The 21,534-nt window shown below is 30.6% G+C and overlaps 1 protein-coding gene across 2 annotated transcripts in view; it reads right to left on the minus strand.

Moving 5' to 3' along the window:
• LOC119839514 (suppressor of lurcher protein 1) overlaps positions 1–21,534 on the minus strand; it is a 180,349-nt gene that overhangs the window by 90,590 nt on the left and 68,225 nt on the right. For both annotated transcript variants that reach the window (XM_038365828.1, XM_038365829.1), the window contains exon 5: positions 13,070–13,296. In XM_038365828.1, the coding sequence (XP_038221756.1) occupies positions 13,070–13,296 (227 nt within the window). The remainder of the gene's footprint in view (positions 1–13,069; positions 13,297–21,534) is intronic.

A 21,534-nucleotide genomic window follows, 5' to 3' on the forward strand; every position in this document is an offset into this window, starting at 1 on the left:
AGATAGTTTTTATTAAGATAGCTTGACTACGCGGGAAGCCACGGTCGGAAACTAGTAATGAATAAGATGAGGACGAAATAAATGCGCTATAAATTCATATTATATTTAATGTACAGCAGTTTACTTTATGACTGTTTCATAAACGACCATATATCAAAATCATTGAAATAACCGGAGTCTAAAACAAATGCACAATTCCCTGGAGTTTTATAAATGTCCGCAGAAATATACTTCATCGTGACGTCGTGGTATTCTTATTTTAAATTTTAATTGTGATGATAAACTCTTTCCATCAATGCTTTATCATAGGTTCTTGCTGATATTGCGGGACGCGAGATTGAAGGCAAATTTAAGGGGTTGGAAGAATTACAACAGACAGCAATAAAAATCGGCGAAACATTCCACAAGCAGTTGTCTGATGCTATTAAGAGAGTATACCCCAGTGATTTCTTTGGTAAAATGTTGAAAGTCTTGAGTGGCGTGGTAAGATTTTATAATGTTTTATTACTATTCCAAGCAATTTAGGGTTTGGTACCTCCCGCCACTCTATCAGACAATCTATTTGGATAAAATTTGGTAAGCAGAGAGCTTGAGATCTGAGGATGGAAAAAAGTTTTTATCCCGAAAATTCTAAGGAAAATATGCGAATAAGAACCCAGCTTTTCTTTGAATACGGGCGGTTAGTTAGCTAATATATATTTTCGTGGTAATTTGATTTCCATAATCAGCAATTTAGAAAGAAAATATGAGATTAAGTTTTCAGTACATGTATTTATACGATAATATTATTTTTAGTAAAAAAGTTCAGTGAAGATGAGTAATCTAAGAAGTCGGAACAACGTCAAATCCCTACCTTAACACACAAAGGTAAAGTAGTGTTTATAAGCTACAATAAATTAATTAACATGTATCTCACTTTTTCTTAGTTCTAATGGTAAAATAAGATTTTGATAAACAATACATTCAGTGTATAGAGCCAATATCCTTTATTTGAATTGATTGCAACATGTTATATTGCAATATGTTACTGTACCGATTAAAAATGAATTAACAAAACTGTACGATAATCTATTTTATTGAAAGAAGTAGCAGTATAAAGGTAATAGGACATGCATGTGAAGTTAAACACCCGACTGTCGCAGTATATCCTAATCCTAAAGAAACCTATATAAGACTAGATACATCTAGTCATTTATTTGTTGACATAATTTATCAATAACCAATCGATGTGTTGTAATTGTTTTTGGTTTTTGTATTGGCATCAGATCAGATCAAAGATTTACGCTTCCTAGATAGGAGAAACATAGATTATTTCAATTTGATTGTATAACCATGACTATAATGACAAAAACTATTGAAAAGTAATGCGTTAAATTGTACGTACATTATCGTTGTTTACACTTATTCCACAGATTATAATCAAAACAGATTATAGCAAATCTCGCAGTAAACTAAGGAAAATTTTTTCATTGACAACATTTTTGCAATGAAAACAAATTGAAAAAAATATATACAAATAAATCCGAGTCTCTCTTTATCACCTAATAAAATATTCTTTCTCAGTTGTGTACACCTTTAAAATGCACGGTAGGTGTAGATAAGCTAAGACTTACAGCTACGTTGATCCACTTTGAGTCACGGACCGTGACCGGCTTTTACTCGCCCAGACCTTTGTTGGAAATTGAGTATGATCATATAAATAAAAGGGCTAAAAAAAGTGTTGTAATTAAGAAGAAATAGCACTCTATTTTGATCAACGGTAATGAAGTCAAATAATATAATAGTTTCTAAATGATCTGTTTGTTTTAGAAAAGCGAATTTTAAAACAGAACGTTTTTAGATATTATTCGTGCTTAAAAAATATGTATAATTGTCTATAATAGAACTTCTAAAATAGTACCTACCTATGTTTATATGTAGGTATGTTTAAACAACGACTGTTACGAAATAACGTTAAATAAAGTAATTTACGGCCGAATGCTGATATTATTATTCTTTATATCACATTATTGTTTAAATAATGTTTTTAAATAGTAACTCCAAGCATACCCGTTCAAAAAGATCGTACGATACTTGCAGACTTTATAACAAAATTTTAATCATTTATCTTTACCTATAATTACGTATACCCACAATACTCCACACCATGTTCATAACAATAAAAGTTCGGGAAAAAATGAAAAAACTCAATATCACGAGTCGCTTTTAATCTGGATTGCGCAAAATGTCGACGAATATATTCGCTCGCTCATCTACACCTGTGGTAACTGCGAACTACTTTTGTTGTAGGCGATACAATCGTTGTGTCGATTCGCTTTTGCTAGTTTTATTTTAAATGAATATTTTACGCTCTTATGGCGCTACGTCGATAAGAGGAAATATTGGTGAATAACTTCTGTTTTATAAATTGCGGGCTATATATAATAATATATTTTAAAATTTTACACAAGTTTACAAATATAAATTGTTGAAAGATAGGCGGAGATCGGATGAAGCAACAATAAACCGGTCAGACCGAAAAATGAAAAAATATAAAGACAATTTGTAAATGCTTTATTTCATATGTACAGTAAACTCCTGCTTATTTGAAATGATTGTGACATCGGCCTTTTCGGATAACAAAACCCTTCAAAGTTTGCTCAAACGTGAAGCACGCTGAATTAAGAATTATAGAATAACAGAACGATACCAATTTTTTAGTTAGTGTAAAAAATCTACCACGAAAAATCTGTTTTTTATTTTATTACCTACTGTTGTAAAGAAAGTGAAATTATTTCGGATAAAGCAGATTTCAGATAAAAGGGAGTGGTCCAAGATCCTTGAAATGAAATGAAATGAAATATTCTTTATTGCACACTCAACAAACAATAAAATAACATAAATAATAGGAAATGTCGTGCAAAGGGCGGCTTTATTGCTCAATAGCTATTTCTTCCAAGCAACCCAAGTTAAGCGGAAGTAATAAAAAATTAAAGATTCAGGAAGACAGTGTACACAATAAGAAGAGAAAGGACATAATAACCAAGCATAATACATAATAGAACAAAGAAAATACAAAAAAACCAAAGAAATGAAAATAAACACACAAAACAAAAATACAAAAAAACTATGAACTTAAGATGTTTGCAAATAGTGATCCTTTACCATTTTTATATAAGATTCCAGCGTTTGTGCTTTCCTAATACTAGTCCTTGAGGATTAGATATAACTTATTTAACATTATTAAACTATTTAGAATTTACGAGATAAGAGTTTTATTGACACGTTGATTATTTATTGATGCCGCTTATATACTTTAAACGAGGATTTTCAAGTTTACACAGGTCAAGCCCCTCAACCCGGCTTCGCTCGGGCTGACCCATAATAAACTCGAAACAAAGGAATAAAATCAATGGAATTTTTTCGTTTACATATCTAGGGCAACATTAATGATATACATAATATTATATTATGTAAATTTAAATGTAATATTCACATTATTTTAAAAGTGCAACCATAGTTTCTAGACTTAAGAAAAACAGTTTCTCCTCTCTGTAGAAACTGCTTTTCGCACCGGTTTTAAATGATTAAACTATATTATGACAATTCAAAAATGCTTCCAGTAAACGTTTCATGGAATATATGTTTGAGTTTAAAGCATGGCCAATCAACTTTCGTTGATAAAATAATTTATTAAATCGGTGAAGTAGATTTTGTGTGAAAACATTATCTACAAGCAAATACATAATCAGAAATGTTTCCTCTTAATAATATTATAAAAATTATAAGCCTAAGCTGTTCAAAATACGCGATAACCTTGAGTATTAAAGTTCACGTTTGTTATTCTATTTGTAGAACAAATATAAGTACATTACTCATAAGTCATAACATTAATAAAACATACACTGCAGTTATTTCCTAATAGTGTATCTATCTACAATTTATATCGTCTTCTTTGTTGATGTCATATTTTTTCAGTGTTTCATTAACGATGTCAAAAGTGTAATTCGTTTTAACAAGAAACAAATAAAAGAAAAAACAACTTTTTGTATACCTAAAACTCTTGGTAACGAACGGTCCCCGCTGTCAAAAAGTTAATACCTACAGCAATCAACATTCTATTCAATGGTTGTTTTAAATGAAAGCCAGAAGCGCTGTCCTTATTGCTAACCTTAAAAAAGGAATAGATTCGTGTTTATTTAATTGCTTATATATATTTCAGTGAACATTATAAATTATGTTATAGTAAACGTGTACGTTATTTCATAATATTATTAGGTTTATATAAATTTAAACAACAAAACTGTAAAGTTTGAATTGTGGTCTTGTTTCGTTCTCCACCTCTATTAAAGTTATGCAATTTTCATCCTTTATTCTTAAACTTGAGCCAGAACTTTGTTTTCAATATAACGACACAAAGTATCATGAAAAATGCATAAAAGTATTTATTTCCATACAAAATAAACAATATTTGAAATGCATAATGCAGCAATTCGAATGCATTGCACTTGCGATATGCCATTTTCAGTGATTTTCATACAAATAGTAGCTACGAATGTCAGATTATCATATAGATAGACAACTTGAGGGGTTGGTAATAAATTTAAGGCATTGTCAGTCGCCTTCTGTATTTTTCTCGTTGAAATAATATTTTTAGAAGGTCGGTGGCTGCAGGTTTGCGTGATGTTTGTTTTGATATAATAATAAAAATAAACAAGCTGCATAACCGAGCCCATAAATTAAATAAAATTATAATTAAATTGAAAATAAAATTATATTTTAATAGCTCACCTGGCAAACGCTGTTTTGCCTTACTCTTATCTTTTAGGAGCATGAAAAATAGATGTTGGCCGATTCTCAGACCATAAAAAAAGTTCATGAGAATTGGTCCAGCCGTTTCGGAGGAATATGGCAACTAACATTGTGACACAATAAAATTTTTGTATAAAATAGACAATTAAGCAAAGATATTTCAAGTTGTCAGGATGAAAATATAAGCAAAATGCTTAGTAGCTACAATATTTCGATGTATGTTTATAAAATCTAATATAATATATATATATATATAAACTTTACACTTTATCGTCATAAAGGATTTTATAATCGTGAGAATCTTTTGATGAATTATCTGCCTAATGTACTACTATATTTCACATAGAAACACTACAAAATTACAGTTCAAAAACATGTTTATAATAAACACAATTTTAGTACTACTAAAGGAGTTTAAAGGCCTGGGAACATAACTTAAATTTATCATTTATTTTTTAATTTAAACCGTCACTCAACTATCTTGGCAGCGCCCTATTATATCTATCTCCCGGACGAGACTTGAGAATAGTTTGACCTCTTCTTAACATTTAAACCATTATTTCTTTTAAAATTAATATAATTTTATACAATAATAAAATGGAATAAAAACAACATTGAAATTTTATGAGCGAGGCTATACATTCTTGAATAGAATCGAAAAATGATTCTTTCTTCTATACGCACACACTTCACAATAATATTATAAATATGGAAGTTTGTTTGTTTGGATGTTGGTATCCAGACAGGGTGACACGGCTGATAAGATATTGTTGCTATTGTTGGTATTGTTGTAGAAGTTGTTGTTACTACTGTATGCTGTTGTAGTTACTCATTATAAACAATAACTAGCTGTGACCCGCGGTAGAAACCGCGTAAGTCCGTATCCCGTAGGAATATCGGTTTAATAAGTGCCTATGTGTTATTTCAGTTGTCCAGCTATCTACGAAGCAAATTTTTATTGCAATCGGTTCAGTAGTTTTTGCGTGAAAGAGTAACAGACGCACGCATACATATGCATCCATCCTCACAAACTTTTTATTTATTTGTTTATTTATTTATTTTATTAATACGCATTTACAAACTTTCGCATTTATAGTATTATTATTCGCCAATAGATGTCAGGAAGAATCATAATAAATTGGGACTACTCAAACGCAAGTAATTTTAAGTCGATAAAACACGAATAAAACACGAATATGACATTTTCTAAGAAAAATTCCTAGGTAGATCGATTTATCGCCCCCCAAAACTCCCTATATACTAAATTTCATGAAAATCGTTGGAGCCGATTCCGAGATTCCAATTATATATATATATATATATACAAGAATTGCTCGTTTAAAGGTATAAGATATTAGAGATTAGCTACGACTCGTGGTTTCACCCGCGCAAATAAGTAATTTCCTTTAAATCCCCTCATGGGAATATTGGAAAGAAAAGTTACTTTAGTAACATCAACTATCTGTCAGGCTCGTCAAAATCGGTCAAGCCGTTCCAGAGATTAGTCGGAACAAATAGACAGAAGTATAGAGAAATTGTAAATTTTTTGGTACTGATATTACATATAAGGTTCTATCAAGAAATTAGGAAACACAATTTTAGAATTTTGTATGAAACATATGCATCTAAATGAACCAGGCACGATCGAATAAGTTCATTAGTACTTTATAGCAAACAAACAAACATCAAGTGAGTCCACAACAAGTCGTTCGAACACCTCCAATCAGCGATGTTGCCTATACAAAAATCTTCCCAAACCAAATTATGGGACTTTGCAAACAACCATCTGCCATCCAAAGGAATATGGATTCTATCCTGTAGCGATAGATCATTTTTTCCAACGATCCATTCCGGTCTTTCAGTTAACCTAGACAAATGTTTGTTGAGGATTTCCCACACCTGGCATCCCGTTATACATCTCTGTCTGAAGATTACTTCACCGACTGCAGTGACAATGATGGAAAGTAGTAAGGAGATCGGAGGGGACTCTGCTCGAAAATGATGAACTCATAAGTTTTATGTGAATAATTGATCAGTCATTGCTTCTCGCGCTGAGGAGTTTAGTTTTTTTTATATACCAGTGCCACAGATAACATAATACTATATCAGTACAAAAAACTCAAACTACAAAACAAGAAAGCTAAGCTACTACAGAACAATAATTCTGTAAGTAAAAAACAATCCCTTCAAATGAGGTGTGTTATAAACTAACTACAAATTACCAGGATTTGCCTACAGACTTGCATAACAAATTTCAATTAATTTACTTTATTAAATAAAATATTTCCTGAGGCATTAAACTGTCGAGTGTGTGTGAATTTTTTAAGCAAGTATTACTATTATATTGTATACATATCGTATAGACTGTTGTTAATGCGATTTGAATCCTACTTGAATAGATTTGGAAATAAATATTAATTAAACACACTTATTTAAGCCACATAGATATCTAAGCAATATATTAGTCTTGTCCATCATATAATTAACGCAAAATATTCATTTGTGAATAGTTTATATCCATATAAGCGCAAGCTATTATGGCATAACTCTTTCACAGAGTTTCTCAGCCAACTTCGTGGGTTAATATCCGGCTAATCTATAGGCTCATACGTAAACGCTTTGAGGCATGTTGAAAGACGCAAAACTCATTAAGAATTGTGAAGTTAGAATCGTGGAACACAGCGAGATAGAGGGTGAGATTCAGCTGCGGATTTCCTTCTGTTCTAATGATTACAGGATACGTTATTTTAATGTATAGTTTAATAGCAGGCAATAAATAGCATTATAATAATAATTTGTATGACGCAGTAGGTTAGTAATAATTTTTCATGTATATTTGACGTCTTTGGTACGGTAAAAACAAAAAATCGATTTTAGTGGCTACTTATATTGAAGAATCATATAACATTTAGGGTTAACATAAATATTGTGCTGTACTTTATAGTATTTTTTTATACATTTTGTGTTTTGTATTCGTTATTTTCATTCGTATAATATACTTGAATATGTATATGTTATTGGATAAAGTTTAAAACTAGACTGAATCAGTTCATTTAACATAAACTATTATAAGTTCGGGACCGCTAAAATACTAGAGCTAAACAGTTAGCGAAATTAACTAAAACTCAGTTTTGGTTTCAATGAAATCCGTTAAACCTCGGATTTGAAACAACTGGGAGGTAATTTGTAACAAGCTCTTGTTATTCTAATTTATTTAATGTTACATTTTATATCGGCATAGTTTATAGTCTGTTTTGTGTCTTGATTATGTAGAGTATATAATAGGTATAGCTAGGTATATAGATAGTTATATAGTAAATGTAAATAATTTTTTCAATATCGAGATATGGTAGCCATTGTAATTATGTGGGTACCGTGGAACCGAAGACATGTAGGTTTGATTCCTGGTAGAAACTAGAGAATAAATACACGAAGGGCATGTAGGAATGAGCACGTATTTTACTCAAAAAAAATCGAATACAGAAATAAGTGTTTGCCCTGAATATTCCAAAAGGGGTTTTAGTTTTGCACCGTCATGTCAATAAATAAAAATATATGTTTTGAAGTTTCAATATCTCAAACGATATATTATAAATTGTTATTATGCATATGATATGAAAGGCACAGAAACTATTGCTCGATTTTGCTGTATACTGTATTTCAGGTAAAAACAGTTATATTTTTAAACAAATTTTCCGGAAGTCCGCAGGGACGCTAGACAATGTGCTTATAAAATGCTCAGTTAACAAGATTTCCCTTGGGACAGATTTTATAGAAATTCTAACTTTTAAAGCTTAAGATTTGGATTTTACATTGGACAAATTGTTATTCTTTTTCTTGAAAAAAGTGAATTATTTATTCTATTATTCCTGATCTGGAAATCTCTTTTGTCCGTTTGCTACTGTAATTTATTTTTACACGTTTAATTGACAGTAATATTGCTAGGTTAAATTTCAGTAATACAGCATTGAAGTTTCTTTATTATTATATCTTTAGCAACCTGATAATATTATGTTAATTTAATAAGTCACTTTCCATGCAGCATCCGTGAATTTCATATAATTTTGTTTGATCGAAACCTGTAAAAAATTTTAAACATATTTAAAACTTTGTTTTTAAAAACAATACGATAAAATATGAGCATAATCATTGTTTTTTGTTTAATTAAAAAAATTTAATGGATTTACTTATTATGTAGGTACCGGATTTCACTTTACACAACTTAAGTAATTACAATACCATTCATTTAAAACATAATTTTACTAGGTTATACGTGCTATAAACTTCATCTATCTAATCCATTATACCAGTATTTTTTGTACATCATGAACATTATTATAATGTAAACTATATTGAGAATAGATTAATGTTTGACATTTAATTTGTGGTATTTCCCGTAGTGGATGTGGTTTATTGACAATGACGGATCGCCGAATAAAATAGGTTATTGGTAAATGAGGAAACATGATGTATTTGTACTCTTTATATCGTTATATTTCTAATTATCTATAAATATACTCTAAAAGTTGTAAACCACATAGACACACACTTATGAATATTTCATCCTGATCCTAATTCCTATCCTTAGTTCTATTATTTCCGAAAAGTTACAGCAAGTGCAATGAATATGTGGATTTATATAAATGGAAATTTCTAAATCATGTGGATATTTACCCCATAGCTTCGTATTTGTTATAGCTACATGACTTTGAAATTAATCGATTTATGAATACATATTTCAAGAATTAGGCTCAGAATGTATGAAATTCATATCAAGTACAAATTATGATAGACATCTACAAGTTAAACCGTACATTTTGATCCTCTCCCTTATAATTTTCAAGCAAAAATATAATCAAGTGTGCATTGACACGTAAAAAGCCTATGGAATGGACGAAACATAAAACCTGGGTATTTGACATGAGGACTTATTTGCTAGGTTTATAAAAATCGACCCTTAACATCGGGAGTGGCTGTTTAGGGTGATTTAATAATTTAATAAATAAAATCCTTTCTGTGAAAAGTAAAAGAGTTTATATTGAAAACGTAAGTATACCTACATTTTAACAAGTTCGCAATAAAATACAAAGGGTTTTTATTATTTTGATAATGGTTGGAAATGTATCACTAGAAAAGCGAACACTTTATATTAACGGTTGAAAGTATCAGAATAAGCAAGAAATATGACGATTTAATATGTGCTCTTGAAGGTTTTATTAATAAAGGAGTTTCGTGCTCTCGTTTCTGAAACGTACATTTAGTAAAATAATAATATTTCGCATTTATAAAAACAGGCTAAAAGTCAATAATACCAAAACAATATAAGCAAGCAAGACAATAGTAAGTTATTTTTTCGACTTTTAAAAAATATTTTATATTTTTAAAAGTAAAACATTTATTGTTATTTCTATTTTTTTAATAATTGATACATCTTATATCCTATTAGCATAAACTGAATGATTATAATTATTTACAAATTAGGACCAAATTGGTATTGTATTTAAGAATCGACGAAACATATAAAATGTCACTTACTCTCGCTTTATACGACATGCTGTATTAGATTTGATCCTTATATTAAAGATGCGTGAAATGAAAAGCCGGCCGCTATCATAGATCCTAGGTTTAACACCAATGCGGGTCTGACATCAAACACTTGACGTTATGTAGGATCTCTTTGATGGATTTATGGACACGCCTAACTATCTATATAGGATCATGACTTTGTTGGGAATATATTTTAGCCATATTTTGTATCTATATTATTTGATAGGATTATTTTTTGCTTCATGTAAATGGAGGGCTAAGGGACGCTACGTGACCTATTTATGTTATTTTAATCTATCCTGTCTTTTTTATTCAGATGCACGGAAAGTCAATTTGTTTGATCTATATATGGTATCAATGTCCATCGTAAACGACGTAGTAGGAGTAGTCTTAGTAAGGACTGAAACAATTGAAAAACATTTTTTTATATAAGTTTGTTTTAACAAAAAATTCGCCAAACTGCTAAATAGTTTGTTTGCGAGTTTGAATAGGCACATGATCCTTGAGTGCTGTAGGGTTTTATATCTACTACGGGCAAAGCTAGGGCAGACCGTAGACTAGGACATAATAGGTATAGAAACCAAGTGTTTCTTTATCAGGCTGAATAAACGAAATACCTATGCTTCTCATTTAATTCGCTGGAAAAATACAAATGAATTTGCAAATCAACCTAACACCTGTATTACAAATGATCACTCAAATAAAACAACACTAAATTACGAAGCCTTGCCAAGACAGTTCATAAGCATCTGGCATAAGCCCACTTGGCCAGGCAGTCTGAAAGAGCTGGTTGTAGTTATAGCTATAAGCGTAACGAATGCCAGTCTATTCTATAATATCTTTAGATTTTATTACTTCTATGTACTCGACGCCAATCGCTAGAAAATATTTTCTCCGGTGTATGTGTAATCTAACTGCAATGAGAAAGTTTTTCTGGAGAAGCTAGTTGCCAGGCTGTACTGTATTGTACCGTGCAATATATTTTAATAAAATTTATATACATAAAAGCATTTAGAAATTAAAAACTTTTTAACGGATTTTAAACGCGATTTATTCATTATATTATTAAGCCGACGTTTCGAACACTTTACAGCGAGCGTGGTCACGGGGAGACCTTAAAAAGTTTTTAATTTCTAAATATATAATACTCGCGTAGAATCAAACATAAGAAAATACTACATAAAAGCAGACAAATTATGACACATTGTAATATTCAAATTAAAACAAATTCACGCCACTAAACAATCTCTAAGAAGGCTAAGCTAGAGAGGCTAGGCATTGCTACGGTTAGGCAAGAAACGCAGGTTCGAATCCTGCCTCGTGATCGAATTTTTTCTATTCTTTCAAAATTTCTCAATCTCTAAGAATACAAAGAAAAGCAAGAATTTCTAAATGTTACAGTATATTAAAGATTGAAAAAAAAAAAAAAAAACGGTAAACGCGAGTCAGGCCTGCGACACTATCGGTTCCATACAAATAAGCTAAAATGTTCATTCAAGAATCCAATATAAGACTGAGTTAACTGTTTCTTAGCATCGATGTTTATTGATTGCTTTTATAGTGACATCAGAAATACATTATCTCCGAATATTTCAACTGTCTAAATATCATAATTCATAACATACAGTGGCGAAAGATGGACAGTCAGACAGACAGATAGACTGCGAAGTCTTAGTAATAGGTTAACATTTTATTAGTATAGGTATTCCCCATGATACGGAAACCTAAAAAACAAACTGTTATTCATTAATACATTTCGATTAAATGTTCTGTGGTAATAATTATTTTAGATGATCTCAGCATTATGGCAATTCCAATGAGTTTTAATACTATTCAATATTAATTGAATGCAATCAAATTTTATGCGGTAAATCTATTTGTGGTGTAATTACGCTGAATTGCTTTTTGAGTAATAAATATCCATTTAATGTTTCGTTAATATTTAAAATTTTCGTGTTCAAGTTTGATCCGACGATGTGAAATATATGCAATGTTAAAATACTTATTGGATATTGAGTACATTTTATGCTATTTTATAGAATCCAGATATTTTCTCGTCTAGATGTTGAAATTTCTTTTAATATATTTAAATAATGTGTTTAATATATCATTATAAATGTTGTCTCGAAAAAATACGTAAGTAAAAGGTATATATAATATAATATTTCAATTGATAATATAAAATAAGTAATATGTGCATATTCAGATTCATATAATGGTATAGAGATATTAAATCTTTTGGCCCTTTCAAAGCCACGTCAAAGCCAATCTCTAAATATAACGGTATTTCTTGGCATTAATTTATATCTAACAAAAATTTCTCCAAAAGGTGTCAATCTGAATAGACGAGTGAACTAGGCAGGAAATATTACAGTGAACAGGTGTGAGAATAACTTGTACCCTATTCATTTCATTCTCGTAGCCGAGAGGGATTTAGATTTAGCCCAGATCCATTTAAATATCTCTGAGATACGATCATATTCAACATGACTCTAACTGACCGAAATAAATCTCTGACTCACAAAAATTACAATATAGTACTCGGAAATAAAATCATTTAATTATTATCATTCAAGAATAAAAAATAAACAATAATTAAATAATTTGTTTCGCGTATAATATTATATATCAATAATTACTTCATGTAACTACACTGTATTCTTCGAAAAGGAACGGTAAAAACATTTGGACATTAAATAATGTATTCATAAAAATAATGCAAACAACTCACGTTTGTCAATGAAGCTATATGTCCCCATGAAACCAGTGGCGTTATTCTGTCTTGATCCTGTATGGAATTCCAGAACCAACGACTGTCCTGGGGAGTACAGCGCTGGTGGAATATCAGCTCTGCCCCCACATAATTCTTTGGCCCAGGCAGATCGCTCGTTGATAGCTCCGGGAGGACCTGGACCCTGCACCTCCCAGTACACCTTTATGTAGTCTCCTCGCGTGCAACTGAAACAATGCTGAGTATCAAATGTCTGTAAATTGAAGCTGAAAAGCGAAGGTCAAACATGATAATTATTTTAAAAAACAAACCCTAGCCTGTAGGGAGTGAGTTTTTTATGAATATTGCGCTTACTAATAGACTTTAGTATGCTTATAGTTTTAATTAACAGTTCATAGCAATTGAATTACGCTTAATATAAAAAGACTTATAGTTAATATGATGTGGAGTTCAAAATGCTAAAATTTTTTTAAGTTATAATAAAATTTAATACATTTAAAAATCATTACACATATTACATCTGTTTATAATCATTGTCAATTTTCTACCACTAGCGAAACACTAGTAGTAATGGTTAAACCATAGGGGGGTATATATTCGTATTATTTAACCATATTCCCTATATTCAGTTTGAATATTAACGCAATTTCATAATAATTATAAAATTTCCTCACTTGATTATTAAAATATGAACAATGTACGTATTAACCTCGCCTTCAATTTCAATAATCTGTTTCCATAATGACGTACTAATTCTATTTTGATTAAAAACCGAATGCATCACTAAAAAAACGTATTTTTTATTATAAAGTGAGAAAGTTCTTAAGTTCTCGAATTTTTATGAAAATTGCAATGAAAGCAATTAAAGAAGCACTCTACGGTAAGATATAGAAGGTATTTAAATAATTCATCTGCATAATTTGGCGCAATAAGCGCTCATTAAGCATATTAAGATGGTATGCGGAGATATACGGAAGCGAAATGCATATAGTTCAAGAGTTGATGCAATGCATATTGTTTTTAATTTAAATTATATACTGGACAGTTCATTTCTAATTTGATTGCACTTTGATGCCCTCTTTATTAATACCTTATCATATTTTATATTGTACTAAAATTTGTATGAATTATTTAAATTTTAGCACAATATACAATATGTCAGGATATTAATAAAGAGGGAATTACCATTTTATAGTTGAATATACGTAATAAGGAGAGAAATAACGAAACCCATATTGTTTATTAAAATAACTATACTAGATTTTAAAGAAAAGTTATTTCATTAAAGTTGAAAATAAAGCAATTGTAAGAGGAACATTTTTGGAAAATCTTACTGAGATTGCTTAATTTCAGTAAATAAAACATGATAAATATTTTGTAAAGCTTATATTTTAATCATCTCTTATACTCAAAGTTTCTGAAGCGAGAGAGCTTATGCGCAGTTATTTTAATGTAATTAAAACTGTATTTTGTCCATATTCGTAATATCTGGTATTTTAAAACGATCTTTGAAACATTAGCTTTGTACAAACAGTTCAAACGAAAATTATTCATTTCGAATTTTTACAACGCTCTGTGCGTATGCAGTTGAATTTCTAATGTTTGAAATTTACTTTTGTTTTTAAATTTGCGCTTCGGACAAATCAATATGAATCTTGAATGAATACATAATTAACTAATAATTATAAATAATCATCTTTACACAGTTTTGCAACATATATAACAAGCGAAGCAACTTCAGGCTATAAAGATTCACTGGGGTATTATATTATACATGTGGATTGGCTAATTGTATTCCTTTTATATACGTACGATAGATCAATTCATACAAATTTGACAGTCCAATTTAAGCTTATTGTATTTGACTTTGAAGACTTCTCATTTAGGTACCTTTTCAAGAAATAGAAATTAATATGTATATTTTCCTAAAGCCTGAATTCTACTCAAGTAAGTGCTTTCTAATCTTTAAATTAGTTTTGATATTTGATAAACGACTAACTTTATAGATTTTATAGCCACAATCTTGAAGATTTAAAGCGTCTATATTTTAAACTGGCCAAGCATTAGTGTCATCTTAGGATGGTTTATTGAAATAATCTCGCTGGAGCATTACTTCTTTGTTTGTAAAAAAATCAGTCGCTCCTTCATACTTTTCCGGTTACATTTTAAAGAATCAGTAATGGTTAAAAAAATAATTTTCCAAGCGTACAAAAAACGCTTTTATTGCACTTTAGAAAAAGGTAAATTATTCATAAACAAACTTAAGCAATCCTTCACGTAAGATGTGACAGCGCAGGATGGTTAACCTCATCTTGACCCTACTCAATTCGAAACAAAAATAACATCTCTTTGAAATAATTTCTCATAAATGACGGACGTTTGCTCTTTGCCGCTATTAGCTGGAAATTTAGAAATAGAAGGATAGCAGAAATGTTTTAGAGTAAACATTTGTTCACGATTTTATTGATCCATCTTCGTCCTTTACTTTGTGCCAATACGTGGATTTAAAGATTAAACCTAATCAGTTTAGTTTCCGTGTTACATAACAGCAGACTGTAAGTATTTTATTTGGAGGCTATTTCCACTCTACTCAATTGAAAACAAAAGTTTAATAATTGGCGTATTAATCTTGTAATCGTAAAGGATAATTATTGTTCATATTACGGATACTTACATGCAATAAATGGCATGAAATAAATTGTTTACATGTGTCTAGGTCTGTACAAACTGTAAACTGTCGTGATATTTCCCAACTATTAGGATATCGAAGTGTTTACGAGGAGAATCTAGATTCATATTTAAAGTCGCCACATCTTCATGCATCTTCCGAGGCCTTTGTAGACGCGTTTGAGTGTTGGATTCCCTTACGAAAAACTTATCCGCTTGCTCGTTTGCCCAATCATATATAAAAAACTGATGTTTCATAGTTATACGAATAGTCGCTTTGCTCATAAAAGATGTAAGAGCTATATTCCCGAATGAAGACTTTTTATTTACGTAGGTGTATCTTGTTGAATTTTGATATGTCACGGAATATTTAGGAAACTAAACTCGTAATAATAAAAACTTTGTTCGGTATTTTGTTAACTCGGATAACTTTTACAATTGAAGGATTGGAAGGAGGATAAACGAAAATAAATCTACCGAAATTTCTTGGAAAACATTATAATTTTTTCGTGAAGTTTTATAATAAATTACCTCAATGTTTAATTCTATAAAGAAGTGGATGAAGGACAAAAAATGGTACTATAAAAGCATGCTTTTATTTTATTTGGCATATTATTGATTAAGAAATATGTCTGCTTTACAAATGATACCAGTTGTATTTAAATTAAGAAATTACATTAAAGCTGATGTCCTCCTTCAAAGTCCTCTTCAACCTCCTTGTCTTTGAAAAAATTGATATCAAAAATTCTATCACCATCGTGAAGATACATATCCACTAAGTAAAGTGGGCAAACAGCAAGTTGTTAACAAACAAGCTCTCATAACAGTTGTAATTTTTCGGTACATCAATTGGTCTTCGAAATATCTATAAGAAGTATTTATTGTATTCAATAATAACACGAAATTTATTCCTATTGTCAATCCTTTCCTAATCCATTTCCAATCTGCAGTGGGCAATACATTTGTAGAGGCGATTGCTCCAAATGTTCATGGGCGGTGGTAGCACTTACCATCAGGCGACCCTCACCTCCATTGCCGCCTATGACATAAAAAATAGGGCAATCATTTGAAATTGATAGAATCATCATCATCAGCCCATATATGTTTACCCTGCTGGGACACAGGCCTCCTATGAGGAGATAATGATGATAGAAACTGTACTGTAATTGTTAATCTTCACATAAGAATGCTTCAATGCGTATTACGATAATTAAATTAAGATTATCTTTGAACGTCAGTGAGCAATGAGTTGCCGACAAAGGCATTCATTTTCTTCAAATTTCAATTGAGAACGAGAAAATTTATTCCTCAATAATATGTTTGCCTAGCAACTCCGTAAAGATGTATCTAAGAGCAAAGTTTTAATCCGAGTCTGAAATGGTTAGGACATTGTGAAAAGCACTGGACATTTTGGTTATTGTTTAACAAGAATCAAATTTATCCACAACCGTCAAAGTGAGAAGTTTCTTTTATAAGAGTTCTAATCTAGAAGCAAAAAATTGTAACCTCTAGGAGTGTACATTGTATACGAGTATACCTATCTGTGTTAAACCAAATAACCAAATCAATTAAAATTGATTTGAATTTACAGTATGCAATATATATAAAGTACTCTATGTAATGAGAGGTATTTATATATTTTACTATCAATAAATATATCTCTAGCAGCATCATCATCGATAACATGTTTCCGCTGCAGAGATAGGGGCCTTCTATGCGGGTTCAGGACATAATCCACGACGCTGTCTACGTGCGGGTTAGCAGATGCCACTTTTCATCAAACTTTTGATTCTTCGATATATCCAAACGATGTTTTACTTCACCGTTTCGAGCAATGCTAATGTGAATAATGAGCTGATAAATTGAAAAATGAATTTATTTCTTGCACTCTCGTCCGGTTTCAAACCCCGACTTTTCTCTTTAATTGCGAGTTCCTATCTACTGAGCCACCGCTGGGTTGGTCTATCAGTATCTCTATGTATAAATAATACATACCTTACCGCTCGTAATTAGAAAAAAAATCAAGATATAGCACCAAAAATTCGTAAGAAAATTTCATTCCAAATAACTGGCAATTCGATATAGCTAATGAAAGTCAATATTTTGTATCTGGTTCGTTCCAATACGTTACAATTTTTCATTTGTGAACGTAGTGTGAAAATTGGAGCAATTTTGGCGCGAATGCATTAATATGCATCGAATGCAAGCTATCGTAGTGTGGATTGCAAACACTGCTGCCTCAATGGCGACACTGTATTAGATTTCTAACAGGGCGAGCGGTGTACATGATATATGAACTATAAACGTAGTAAGTACGATTCCATTTTTCGCTGTGTTACACGATTTCCTTTCGGTTACTGACAAAGAATAAATACCCGTCGACAACAACGAAGTTCGAAGCTTTATTTTCAAGCATGAATAGCGCACCAGGATTGCGGATAAAAAGTCTTGAAAGCAATTAAATTAGGAGGGACGTTGTGTTCGCTAAGGTGATGTCGTGTGTAGCGAAAGATGCGGGTATGATTTTTTCCTCAATTTATTTTTTGGTACTTTGTGTATTCATTCATATCACTTATAATATTCGAAAATTATAAATAACGTTGCATTTATTAATTAAAAAAGTAGATCAAAGTAACTAGCGGTATGTTGGTATGCATTCGACCAACATATCATAATTTATAAATTAACAAAATAATATCCTTATTTCAGTATTGTTACCAATTAAAATTGAAATAGTCATGTTTCTATTAAGAATATTGTTCTGGAATATTAAGCCTATATTATATATTACAATATACTGTTTATGATTGAATGAAAATTTCTTTATATCTACTCTATATAAACAGAATACATTGAAAACACATTAACAATATATAAGAAAACAATGCACACAGGGCGGCCATATCACTAGCAGCAATCTCTACTAGGCATCCCAAAAGAGACGAGGAGAAATTATATGATATCCTGTTTATTATACACCAATTCATATTAAACGCTATACTTAGATTAAAAACGCCTTTACGAAACACCGTTTTCATTAAACAATTGAAGCCGCACACATAAATTATTCAAAAGGCCTATAGTTAACTGGATTAACTTTCTTAGTAGTTCAAATTCAAGCGAATAATTCCACGAAGTCAACCCATACAGTAGACTATTATGGTGTAATTTCCGATAGACTGTCTAATTTTCTTGGAAATAGGGGTTTATAAGTCCATTAAAGGTCAGCTATTGCAGTTGAAATGATATGGTGGTGAAATTTCTTCTATTGTTTATGTTTTTGAATGTACGATGATTTAATAATGGCGGATTCATATTAGATACCTAGATAATATGTGATACTATTAAATAAACTTAAAATATTATGTTTAGACAAATTGTTACAGAGCTATTTATGGGTTAATTTTCTCTTTCGTCCTATGTGGACTGTGATCTAACGGACGGGATCATTTTTTAAAAGCAGACTTGTAGACAAACAAAATAAACTTGCAAGAATTAGAGCTATCTAAATTAATCTATTATTGTTTTCTAAGCAATCATAATTATATTCCTCGTACGGTAATAGCTACAATATTTTAAAAAATAATCCACAAACACACTAGAAGAACACAATATTTTATGAAGACGCATATTTTTCACAGATTTTTGTTGCTTTCTTCTCTTTCACAGTTTTTGCTAATATTGAAACATAACCAATATGAATTGCTGCGAATGGCACCTGCGCCACGGCTTTTATGAATACCATTGATAAATTAATTACATGAATTGAATATAGTATTTACTGTCACCTTTTTATTACAATCAATATGTAGCTAGTTTTTTTTAAATATATTATTATAGATAAGTTTCTTAATAACTCCATACTCGCTCATAATGTCATCCATAAAGTCAAGTTTTATAAAATATAGAATGAAAAAAAATTATAAAAATATGCAACTATTTCTCCTACAAATATTCTCAATATTACAAATTTCGAATATTAATTAAATATGTAACAAATACAATGTTTCAATTAATATAACATGAATTGGTAATTATATAATGCGCTTTTATGATTTCCTACTTATTTTCAATGCGATAAACGCGAATTAATTAAATTATTTGTGGGTAATACATAAATACTATTCTCGAAATTTCAAGCTTCTACAATATGAAACCATAGCAGTTTAAAACAAACGCTTTATTCTCCTCATTTTGCATGAAAAACGTCTACTACAAAAATATTATTACTGCATCCATCTCTATTTGTGTAACAATACTACAATATAATATTACACAGGCCTGTCATCGCATAATATCGAGTATCGAAGTGGTAAACACTTGACTGGTTTGTAAACAATACGTTGCCAGAATATAAATTAGAACCGCCATACATCCCAATAAAATATAACTTACACATTATGCTGAACATGAAACAATATCTATGGAACTATTTAATACGATCAATTGTGAATTTTTACAAATAACTGTTGTTATTCAATCACTTCTCTTGTTGTTATAAGTTTCGTGCTCAGTTTCACACAGACCTGGTTCTAGCAAGCAGTAAGAACTATTTTATCCACAAGCAAGTAGCACTAGCAGAGATATTGAAAATATGTTCAATCTTATTGTATTAGGTGTTGTTTATTCACAATTAAATTTTAATACAATACCAATGATACTATTTATAAATATACCTGTATTAAATAATGACAAACGAAATCCGCTTACCTGACAAGGGACATAAAATAATGTCTCTAGAACAATATAATTAGATAATATAAATAACCAATCCCCATTCAACCATAATAAATATTTAAAGTAATAAAAAGCGGGAAAGTAATTCTGACCGTTGAGAAATATGATAGATACCTTATTGAGTCTATAAATGACTACACTTATATTAGTTCAAGGACAAATCAATAAAACCTCATAGCTGGTCCGTTCTATATATAACACATTAAACTAAGCAACAACATACGCAGCGCATATTTAATTAGTATAAATATCAAAGCGCTGCAGCGCTGCAAAACTTCCGGAGTCATGTACAAAGCGATGCATTTCAACTCTGAAATTCCAAAGCTGAACGATCAGTATTCGAGACGAGGTTTCCTAACTTGTCCGTGTGCAAAACTATTAATCTCCTATCGTAATGGTTTGTTTACACGATAACTAACGATATGTCAAAGCCATTTGAAATGCTTTGAAATTCATAAATGCTATTGGGGGAAGCTTAATAGCGGTCTTCTGATAAAAAATTGTATTTTTAAACACTATTCGATTTTTAATACTTTCTCAATTTCTTTAAATTTATTTATTTTTGTCAGAATTTATATTTCATTGTGAATGAAGTTTTGCTAAGACAGACATTATTTGCAAATTCGTATACTTACAAAGTGGACCATACATGACAATAATATATTTTCGTTTATTGGGACATTATAAATAGTAAGAAAACAATTTAAATTGTTTTCACTCCTATTCTAGAATCATTTGAAGCTAAAAATAATAAAAGAGCTACTATTTAAACAATATTTGATACTGAACATTCAACTTCAAGATTGTATCAAGACATAAAAAAATACTTTAAGTGCTTTCTTTAATAATGTTTAATACTTTGAATACTAAGGAATTAAAAGACCGAATCACAACTAAGACTCCAAAGTGTTGAAGCCGTGATAGAGCAAAAGCACGTATTTTGCGTCTAAAATTTGTTTTAACCGATAAAGTTCTATCCTGTGTACTTTTTAAATCCATTTATCATCCCAGTGAATGTTTTCAATAGAGGTTCGACACAATGGGTCGGTGGATACAGCTAT

This window comes from Zerene cesonia, chromosome 3 (assembly GCF_012273895.1).
Source record: "Zerene cesonia ecotype Mississippi chromosome 3, Zerene_cesonia_1.1, whole genome shotgun sequence".
NCBI classification, from domain to species: domain Eukaryota; kingdom Metazoa; phylum Arthropoda; class Insecta; order Lepidoptera; family Pieridae; genus Zerene; species Zerene cesonia.